Source organism: Meles meles, chromosome 15, assembly GCF_922984935.1.
Source record: "Meles meles chromosome 15, mMelMel3.1 paternal haplotype, whole genome shotgun sequence".
NCBI classification, from domain to species: Eukaryota; Metazoa; Chordata; class Mammalia; order Carnivora; family Mustelidae; genus Meles; species Meles meles.
The window spans coordinates 61,408,194-61,419,040 of NC_060080.1; the positions used below are offsets into that span (position 1 = coordinate 61,408,194).

Below are 10,847 nucleotides of genomic sequence, written 5' to 3' on the forward strand. Positions count from 1 at the left end.
TGTTTACAAAAGTAGTGAAAATTATACTGTAATTTTATTTTGTTTTTTTGGTATATTGGGACTGTTACTCTATACTTAGTTATACCTGTGGGTATAAAGACTTCCTTGTTTTATTATTTTTAATTATAAATGTGATGGTGGTTTGGAGTAGGGTGTGGGTAGTGATTTTTGCTTTAGTAATTAAAGATAATTTTCATGTGATAAATAAAATTTGTTATTTGTCCTTCACAGAATGTGGATATACTTAAAGATCCTGAAACAGTTAAGCAGCTGGGTAGCATATTGAAAACAAATGTTAGAGCCTGCAAAGCTGTCGGACATCCCTTTGTAATTCAGCTTGGGAGAATTTATTTAGATATGCTTAATGTATACAAGTGCCTCAGTGAAAATATTTCAGCAGCTATCCAAGCTAATGGTAAGTGATTCTGAATTTTTGTGGAATGGTGAAGTAACAAATCAGTTCTACATTCACAGTCTTAGTGTAAGCATTCATTTCTTACAGATTTAAGTTAACTCTCCCAATGTCCAAATGACCGTAGACAGTTATTTTTCATGAGTTGCTTACATCTTTTCCTTGTAAAATTACTCTTAGTTTATTTTCCCTTGTCTTTATGTTTTTGAGTGGTAAGTCAGAACTATTACTCCTGAAGTACATGTTGTAACTACCAGTGTAGAATTTTAGTTGTCAAGTTGGATTTCACTGGATTTTGTTTTTTAGGTGAGATGGTTACAAAGCAACCGCTGATTAGAAGTATGCGAACAGTAAAAAGGGAAACTTTGAAGTTAATATCTGGTTGGGTGAGCCGATCCAATGATCCACAGATGGTATGTGAAATGTTACACTTTTTAAGTGAATGCTGTATTCTCTGATATGTGCATATAGCTCATTTAAAGGTAATTTAAATGATATGTTTGGCATTATCTTGCAGTGTCCTCTATTTTTCAGACTCCTTGAATACTTGAAAATACCACTATGTATACCATCTTCCTAAGAAATTGCTGTTAGTCGGGGACAGAGTAACAAAGTGCCTTTAGTCACTTTTTCCCCTATGGATAGTAGACATTCTGATGAAAGTTTTTCTTCATGAAGAAAGTGTTTCTTCATGAATCTTCAGAGCAATTTACAAAGCTGTCATTAGTTTGCCTCTGTAGTGAAAGTAAGAAAGTAAGGGCCTTCCCAGTGGAAGTTTTAAGTCTCTTTTACTCTTCTTTCTTTTAGTTTTAAATCATTTCCAGAAAGGAAAATGATTTTCAGAAACTAAACAAGGCTCCATATATGCCTCAACTTAGGAAACTGTATGTTAGTACTTTTCTTTTAAGTGTGTATTTTTAATTTATTCTACCATTTCATTCTCTTCTTCCTTGGAATATTAACAAGGAATCCTGTCATGTTAATCTTTGCTGTATGCAAATAAATAGTGGTTGATAAGTGTTATGTTTATTTTTATAACTTTAAAATTTCAGTATTGTTCCTACAGATAAGGAGATACTTTTCAGGGAACTTGTTCAGAAAACAAGCATGGAATTATTAGTATATCAAATATTGAAAGGTTTTGAACACATGTATGATGAGATCAGAACTTATTTCAAATTTGAAATTAGATAAGAGGAATGAATGAATTCATGAATGAATGAATTCATAAATGAATTATGAATGAAGTTCATAATTACAGTAGCTTGGGCAAATTTAGGAGTATTTGCAATCAAAATGAGAAGACAATATCATTTTATAGCAAAGATTTGTATAGAGGGTTGGGGCAGTGAATTAAATAACTCAGACTTTATGATCCACTTTAAATGGGGGAAGAATTACTGCATTTTAAGAGTAAAATAAGAATCAGTTCTGGTCTAACAGAACAAGTGGGTTATCTGAAAAATAATGTGCTTATCCTTAAAATTTTACTAGGCCTATTTTGTATAGTAGGACACTACTAACACTGGCAATTTAGTTAGAGGAAATATTATTTGTAATTATTGTCCTTGTCTTAATAAAGAACCTATTAAAGGCATGTAAGTTAGACCTTAATATGACCCTATTTGTTGAGACTCATGGAAATTCAAGGTCTTTCCGGTACAATTCTAAATCCTTTTACACTAGCAAATGGTTTTTACTTTTATTTATTAAAGTACTTACCAGGTAGCATTCACTAAGTTTAAAAAAACGATAATTGAATGAGTGTCTACTCTGTATTAGATACGAACTACTTGCTTTTTATGGATATTATTCATTGACAGAATTTTGATACAGCATCGGTTAGGACTTTATTTCATTCCTTTAGGCAAGTTATCCCACATGCAGTACTCCTAGAATCCCGGTCCTCCCACAGTAATTTGGAGTAATGTTTGGGCCCAAGTTACCTTTGTAATTACAGATTTGAACTCTGAATATGTCTGTGGCTCTTCCCAGCCTATTATGATTTCTTGGTTTCTTTCGGTAAAAAGTTTTAATATCCAAAACCAAATTAAAACATGGGATTTTCCAGTTTAAAGCAGGTACTCAATCTAAATGTCAATACAACACTGATCTGTTTTCGAATGGTTAGCAAGTACATAGAATAAAACCTAAAAGTTTTTATTTTTTTAAATAGGTCGCTGAAAATTTTGTTCCTCCTCTATTGGATGCAGTTCTCATTGATTATCAGAGAAATGTCCCAGCTGCTAGAGAACCAGAAGTGCTTAGTACTATGGCTATTATTGTCAACAAGTTAGGAGGACATATAACAGCTGAAATACCTCAGATATTTGATGCTGTTTTTGAATGCACATTGAATATGATAAATAAGGTATGTGGTTTACATTCCAGTTATGGGAAATTCTATAATATATATCCTTTAAGTTAAAAGCATAAATGATAGCTCTGAGATTAGCATAAGTTTTAAGCTCTGGAGTTCAAGTATTTGAACTTCTAGGCCAGAGAAATACTTACCTTTTTGTTTGTTTGTTTGTTTAAGATTTTATTTATTTGAGAGAGAGCAGAAGCATGAGTCAGGGGAGGGGTGGAGGTCACGGGAGAAGCAGACTCCCCAATGAGCAGGGAGCCCAGTACTGGGTCTCAGTCCCAGGACCCTAAACTGACTGGGCCAGACACTAAACCAGCTGAGCCACCCAGGCACTCCAGAAATACTTATTTAAAAATCTGTAGTTTGAAAGATCTTGGGGTACCTGTGTGGCTCAGTCAGTTGAGCTTCTTGACTCTTGGTGGTCTCGATCTCCAGGTTGTAAGATAAAGCCCCATCTCCAGGCTCTGCACTTAGTAGGGAGTCTGCTTAAAGATTCTCTCCCTCTGCCCCCTCCCAAGTACACTGCCCCCTCAAGCAAATCTTTAATTTTAAAAAGATCTTAACAAAATAGTAAATTTGATAGAGTGTAACATTAAAATAGCTATCATTTAGTGATAAGTTGCTGCATTTTAAGCATTAAAAATTTAGTGACACTGTCCTGGGATCAGGCCCCACATTGGGGCTCTCTGCTTCGTGGGGAGCTACCTTCTCCCCCGCTTTTATTTTATATATATATTTATTTTTTTTATTTTTTTTTTTTAAGAGTTCATTTATTTATTTGACAGACACAGTGAGAGAGCAGACACAATCAGGGGGAGTGGAGAGGGAGAAGCAGACTCCATGCTGAGCATGGAGCCCAATGTGGGGCTTAATCCCAGGACCCTGGGATCATGAGGCAAGGCAGACTAATGACTGAACCGCCCAGGCACCCTGAAATGGGAAACTATATTAGCCAAGAAGGGAAAATGTAGATAAAAGTATACAAATTTACACAGCAGCTAAAAAATTTTCAGATCTGTATTAGTGATCTTGAAGTCACTTATAACATGGTAGTAATAGTCTCAGTATAACTAGAAAATGTGAAGTTCTTTGTGTGGGTTTTGAGGAATTCTCTTTATAATGTGACCTTCATTTTAGTAATTCATTTGTGTAATAATTGGTAATTTCATCTTCCATAGGACTCAAATTATATTGTCTTCAGGTTTCCTTCCAGTCACGAGGCCCACTAACAACTCCAAACCTTTATACTAAATTAGGATTTACTTTTTCTCTCTTACTTAACATAATAAGGCATTGAAATATTTTGTTCTCACCATTTGTTTTTAGGACTTTGAAGAATATCCTGAACACAGAACGAACTTTTTCTTACTACTTCAGGCTGTCAATTCTCATTGTTTCCCAGCATTCCTGGCTATACCACCTGCACAATTTAAACTTGTTTTGGATTCCATTATTTGGGCTTTTAAACATACGATGAGGAACGTTGCAGATACAGGTAAATACACATGTCCTTTTATTCATTTGCCCTACCAATCCACAGGCTCTTAGAAATAGATGTGTAGGTTATAGATAACACTTGTTGTTAGGGTTTTATTGGAGTGCATCACTTGCATGTGTAGGTCTAAGTAAATCCTAAAAGCAGTTGAATCCTCTCTTCCATAGTTGAGTCCACAGGCAGGATCAAGTTTTACAAGGAGATGGGTGTAAAATTCAAAGTAGAGCGACATCACTTCTCCACATCCTCACAAGTATGTCCTTTTTCCCGTCTGCTTTTCCTTGGTGCCAGTAAGGGTTAAAATGAGGAAAAAACACATCTTTAGCAAGAGAGGTTTTTATTTAGTTTTTAAATAGAAATTGGTTTGTGGGGGCACCTGGGTGGCTCAGTGGGTTAAGCTGCTGCCTTCGGCTCAGGTCATGATCTCAGGGTCCTGGGATCGAGTCCCGCATGGGGCTCTCTGCTCAAGCAGGGAGCCTGCTTCCCTCTCTCTCTCTCTCTCTCTCTCTCTCTGCCTGCCTCTCTGCCTACTTGTGATCTCTCTGTCAAATAAATAAATAAAATCTTTAAAAAAAAAAAAAAGAAATTGGTTTGTGTAACAGATATGTACTTGGTAATGCTGTTTTCAGAGTTGATTTTGGAGAGAATTGACTAAACTTTAAGAAACAGTGGAATGTTGGTAATAGTTACTACTTGGTAGTCTATATCTAAGCAGGTATAGTTGTTAGTTGAACTCCCATTACTCAAGAAAACTTAGGCAAAGAATTGTTAGTCCTTAGTGGAGGTGGGTGGTAAGAATGGTTTTTGACTCCAAATAGTTGAATAGGAATTCTGTATGAATGTTTCTAGTCCGTAAAAACTTTGTTGGTGTTCTGTACATTTTAGGCTTACAGATACTTTTTACACTCTTACAAAATGTTGCGCAAGAAGAAGCTGCAGCTCAGAGTTTCTATCAGACTTATTTTTGTGATATTCTTCAGCATATCTTTTCTGTTGTGACAGACACCTCACATACTGCTGGTAAGAATTTATAGCCATGGGGGCGCCTCATTGGCTTATTGGGTTAAGCCTCTGCCGTTAGCTCAGGTCATGATCTCAGGGTCCTGGGATCGAGCCCCACAGAGAGCCTGCTTTCCCATCTCTCTCTGCCTGCCTCTCTGCCCACTTGGGATCTCTCTCTCTCTGTCAAATAAATAAAAATAAAATCTTTAAAAAAAAAAAAAATTGATAGCCATGAAAATGTTATTTGTTAATTACTGCCTGTTGGAGTTAATAATGTTCTTTTTATCAACAGGTTTGACAATGCATGCATCAATACTTGCATATATGTTTAATTTGGTTGAAGAAGGAAAAATAAGTACACCGTTAAATCCTGGAAATCCAGTTAACAACCAGATGTTCATTCAGGAATATGTGGCAAATCTCCTTAAATCTGCATTCCCTCATCTACAAGAGTAAATATGCTTTTTAATACCCGCATACATTTTTCAGTTAAAAAAATGATGATTATTTAATTGTTGTGTTTCGATTTGCAGTGCTCAAGTGAAGCTCTTTGTGACAGGGCTTTTCAGCTTAAATCAGGATATTCCTGCTTTCAAGGAACATCTTAGGGATTTCCTAGTACAAATAAAGGTATGTGTTTTATTTGCACTTGGAGAAATATTTAAGACTAAATATGATTTAGTTGTTGCATTGTAGAATTAACCACTTTTTTGGTAAAGCAAAATGAATGATACTCAGGCTTACTAGGTCCTAGACTGATTCAGAGTGAAAAACTACGAATTTGGGGGCGCCTGGGTGGCTCAGTGGGTTAAGCTGCTGCCTTCGGCTCAGGTCATGATCTCAGGGTCCTGGGATCGAGCCCCGCATCAGGCTCTCTGCTCTGCAGGGAGCCTGCTTCCTCCTCTCTCTGCCTGCCTCTCTGCCTACTTGTGATCTCTCTCTCTGTCAAAATAAATAAATAAAATCTTTAAAAAAAAAAAAAAAAGAAAAACTACGAATTTGTAGTTGAGAACAAGATGGATTTCAAATGTTTTTGTAAAGTTGTTATTAATATTCATGTTAGATGATAATAAATGTCTTGGAATATTGGGATTACATCCTACAACTGATTCTTCAGTTGTGAAATACGGGGAGAGAAAGGTAGACCCTTTGGGGATTTCATATTTCCCCCCCCTTTTTTTTTGACAGAAATCACAACTAGGCAGAGGCAAGCAGAGAGAGAGGAGGAAGCAGGCTCCCCACGGAGCAGAGAGCCCGATCCCAGGACCCTGGGATCATGACCTGAGCCGAAGGCAGAGAGGCTTTAACCTTTAACCCACTGAGCCACCCAGGCACCCTGAATTCATACCCATTTTGTTACGAATCCATTTTAGGGAGTTAAGAGAAATAAGCAGATAATCAACCTGTTACTGCTATTGTTACACAATGCTTCCTTTAAATTTTTGGGAAGAGGGATTAATCTTAAATTATTTTCTTTTAAAGAAATTTAGAAGTAGGGAGGGCTGGGTGGCTCAGCCAGTTGAGTGTCTGCATTTGCTCAGAGTTCTGGGATCAAGTTTCAGGTAAACCTCTCTGCTCAGTGGGGAGTCTACTGCTCCCTCTGGCGGCCATTCTGCTTGTGCTCACTCAGGCTCTCTTCCTGACAAATAAATAAAATCTTTTTAAAAAATTAAAAGAAGAAATTTAAAAGTAACATAATACCTGCAAGTGCTTGATGGATTATCTTAACCTGACAGATAAGAATTGGTCACATATGTTACTCAGATTTTTTTCTTCCAAGGTAGAAATAAGGCTTTTTTCAACTGTGTATATATTAGTAAGTTGTAAGATAGAGAATGCAAAGGAGAATGAAAATTATCTGAAACAGCTATAAAGTCTTATCATAGTTTAGCTAAACTTTATCATTAATTGTAGGAAAAACAGCTTTTTAAATCTCCTGGTTTATGAAGTGTATTATATATATATAACATCAGACTGTACCTCTTTCAATAACCTTTTTTATCCTCAACTAACACCTTTGGTTTTAATTCAGCTACACAGAATTGTATCAGTATACTATAATTTAGGGACACCTGGGTGACTCAGTTAAGTGTCTGACCCTTGATCAGGTCATGATATCTCCAGGTCCTGGGATTGATCCCATGTGGTGTCGGGCTCCATGCCTAGCACAGAGTCCGTTTGTGCCTCTCCCTCTGCTCCTCCCACTGTGCACGTGCTTTTCCCTAATACCTATAATCTTTAAAAAATGTATGTATGTACACTATAACTTAAACCTAGCCAGTTGAGGCACAGATTTTTATCATCGTTGTAAACTAAACAGGGAGATGTTTATCTGTCTTTTTTTGGGTTTTGTCCGTCGCCGCCCCCCACCCCGGTCAAAAACAGGTCATTTTCCAAAATTGAAATTTATTATGTTAACACCTCAACTATCTTGTTTTCACAGGAGTTTGCAGGTGAAGATACATCTGATCTGTTTTTGGAAGAAAGAGAAACAGCCCTTCGACAGGCTCAGGAAGAGAAACATAAACTTCAAATGTCTGTCCCTGGCATCCTTAATCCACATGAGATTCCAGAAGAAATGTGTGATTAAAATCAGAAGTCATGCTGGGTTTTTTGTTGTTGTTGTTGGGTTCCCCTCCCCCCCTCTGCAACTCTTGTTAGCGGAAGAAAACAGCATCTGGATATTTGTCGACCAAAATGATGCCAATTTGTAAATTAAAATGTCACCTAGTGGCCCTTTTTCTTATGTGTTTTTTGTATAAGAAATTTTCTGTGAAATATCCTTCCATTGTTTAAGCTTTTGTTTTGGTCATCTTTAGTTTGCATGAAGTTGAAAATTAAGGCATTTTTTTTAAATTTTACTTCATGCCCATTTTGTGGCTGGGATGGGGGGAGGAGGCAGATTCAATTTGAACATATACTTGTAAATCTAATGCAAAATTACACAATTTCCTGTAAACAATACCAATTTTTAATTAGGGAGCATTTTCTTTCTAGCCTGTATTTCAGTCTAGAAGAAAAGAGAATGAGTAAAACAAATTGCGTTAAGAGGATTCTAGTGCTGCATTGTCTAAAGTTAGCACCTCTTGGACTGAATCATTTGTCTAGACTACATGTGTTACGAGTCTGTATGGCAAGTTTGCAGCAAGATCATGTGCATATCATCCCATTGTAAAGCGACTTCAAAAAAATATGGGAACACAGTTAGTTATTTTTACACAGTTCTTTTTGTTTTTGTGTGTGTGTGCTGTCGCTTGTCGACAACAGCTTTTTGTTTTCCTCAATGAGGAGTGTTGCTCATTTGTGAGCCTTCATTAACTCGAAGTGAAATGGTTAAAAATATTTATCCTGTTAGAATAGGCTGCATCTTTTTAACAACTCATTAAAAAACAAACAAAACAAAACTCTGGCTTTTGAGATGACTTATACTAATTTACATTGTTTACCAAGCTGTAGTGCTTTAAGAACACTACTTAAAAAGCAAAATAAACTTGGTTTACATTTATTTTTCTTTATTGGCTCAAAATTATTCCTACATTAATGGAAGTGGTTATATGTGTTTTAAGTATTAGGTAACATTAAGTGAAGTTGGACACTGTTGATATGCAAATATAACCTCTGGGGTTATTGGGAGTAAAGGCACAGTTGGGTTACTTGAACATGGCTCTGGTTCCCAAGAAACAAATTCCTTCTTTTGGCAGTTTACCATCCTTTGATCTTTATTTGCAATCAAAAAGCATCTTCCAATTGGTGTTCCTGGTTAGGAATTACCTGCAACAGATTAAAGAGAATGAGAACCCAGGTGTAAGAAGCTAGTGCAGATACTCTTGATTAATTGTATTTTTGTCTAATATAACCCTTGGAAATTTGCCTTAACCCTTTAGGAAAGGTAAGAGGAAGGGGGGAAATGTGTAGATGTCGTATAAAACATGAAAGGGAATAGAACTAAGGGAATAGAAAAAGGAAATTAGCTTGGGTGAACCTGTTTGCAGAGGATTGAATCTAACCTATAAACCTAGACTAAAACCCAAGCATTTGAAGTGCCTTGTGTTCATGCAGAGTCAGCAATTTTGTATTATTGCTGTACTCTAACTTTTTTAGGCTTTGGCAAAACCATTATTTCAGTAGACACAATCCTGTGTGAAACTTCTTTCTAGGACAGTAAATGGTAAGACTTGAAATATATTCAAAGAAGAACATTGGAAAACCTGGTTTCAAACTTTAGCTTTGTTAAAATCTTTGATTTGGGCCTGTTAATTACTGGGTTGGGCCTCAAAACCCCTTAAAAGAGGTTTTCTTGGATCAGCCTAAAGTTTAGGTTCAGATTGATTGGTCTGTTTGAATTAGCTATGAAATGCATATGGTTGCTTTTGAGTAGCTGTCACCATTTCAATGATCATAACACAATTTTCTTATCTTCTAACACATCCATTCTCTACCCCCTTGCTTTCTTGGTATGTTCTAGATGTTGCAAGAAAACAAGGCTTGGCATGGAAACCAGGATAGTCTGCTTTGAATTTAGAAATGATTGGCAACTTGGATTCAGCCACTGCCGAGAGTAAATTTACTTACTTTTCCTTTTTACATTGTATACAGGCCTCAGGACAATGTTAAAAAAATTGGTAATTGTCCCTCAGTATATTGTATTCATTCGTGTTAATAATTGAATCCGTATGTTTTAATTGGGTTCTTAAGCTCCCTAGCTGACATTTCCCAACCTTAATAACCAGGTTGAAGTCTTGTGACTGAAATGAAAGCGGAAGTGATGATAAACTTCTGGAAAATATGGATATGATGGTAAGAGGTACAGATACTAGATAATGAAATGGAAGATGATAGAACACCTCCCATTTCCCCTTCTGACTCTGTTACTGTCATGTATTTTAATAAATTACGTGATTTATAATATTGTACTATATATAATTATAGAAATTTTGAACTTCACAAGACAAATGTATACCTTGAATAAGAGTAATTGTAGCTATGGCTTAAAAGAATCCTTCCTTCGATGTTTATATAAGCTAAACATGTTCAAAGAAAATACATTCACTGAATTAGAAACTTCAGATTCAGGTTTTCTTTACACAAAGTTCTCAGAAGTACGTTCTATCCCATAGTTGAATCCCATATATGAAACTTCTGGGACTTGAGCAAAGAGTTTTCACCAAAACCAGAACAGTGTTATCACATTAAGTCTAGGGTGGGCATTTCTGGCTTAGTTGTACATTGGTCATATTTGGGACACCCTGAAGGTATTTGACAGCAGAGCACACTGTTAACTGGCTATTTCACATGTTTGGCATACTGCATTCTAACTCTTGAGAACAAGTCTCAAAATTGTCACAGGTTGGGAGGAAGACTAGGATTACATAGTTAAGTGGGTCTGAATCCTGGTCTGGGCAGTCAAATGGGGAATTTGGGGTAAGTCACTTGAACTTGAAAAACGGTATCACAAAGCTAAGTTCCCTTGATGGTTGTGAGAATTTAGGTATAACATGACAATATGACTGACACCATACCTAACTCTAGGGTACATTTTTCTTTTTTTTTTTTTTTTTTAAGATTGATTT

General features: G+C 36.3%; 1 protein-coding gene across 3 annotated transcripts in view; it reads left to right on the forward strand.

Moving 5' to 3' along the window:
- XPO1 (exportin 1) overlaps positions 1 to 8,782 on the forward strand; it is a 48,419-nt gene extending 39,637 nt beyond the window's left edge. For all 3 annotated transcript variants that reach the window (XM_045979296.1, XM_045979298.1, XM_045979297.1), the window contains exons 18-25: positions 232 to 415; positions 719 to 825; positions 2,589 to 2,783; positions 4,107 to 4,275; positions 5,161 to 5,295; positions 5,570 to 5,729; positions 5,811 to 5,907; positions 7,721 to 8,782. In XM_045979296.1, the coding sequence (XP_045835252.1) occupies positions 232 to 415; positions 719 to 825; positions 2,589 to 2,783; positions 4,107 to 4,275; positions 5,161 to 5,295; positions 5,570 to 5,729; positions 5,811 to 5,907; positions 7,721 to 7,867 (1,194 nt within the window). In that variant the 3' untranslated portion in view covers positions 7,868 to 8,782. The remainder of the gene's footprint in view (positions 1 to 231; positions 416 to 718; positions 826 to 2,588; positions 2,784 to 4,106; positions 4,276 to 5,160; positions 5,296 to 5,569; positions 5,730 to 5,810; positions 5,908 to 7,720) is intronic.
- The last annotated feature ends 2,065 nt before the right edge of the window (positions 8,783 to 10,847 follow it).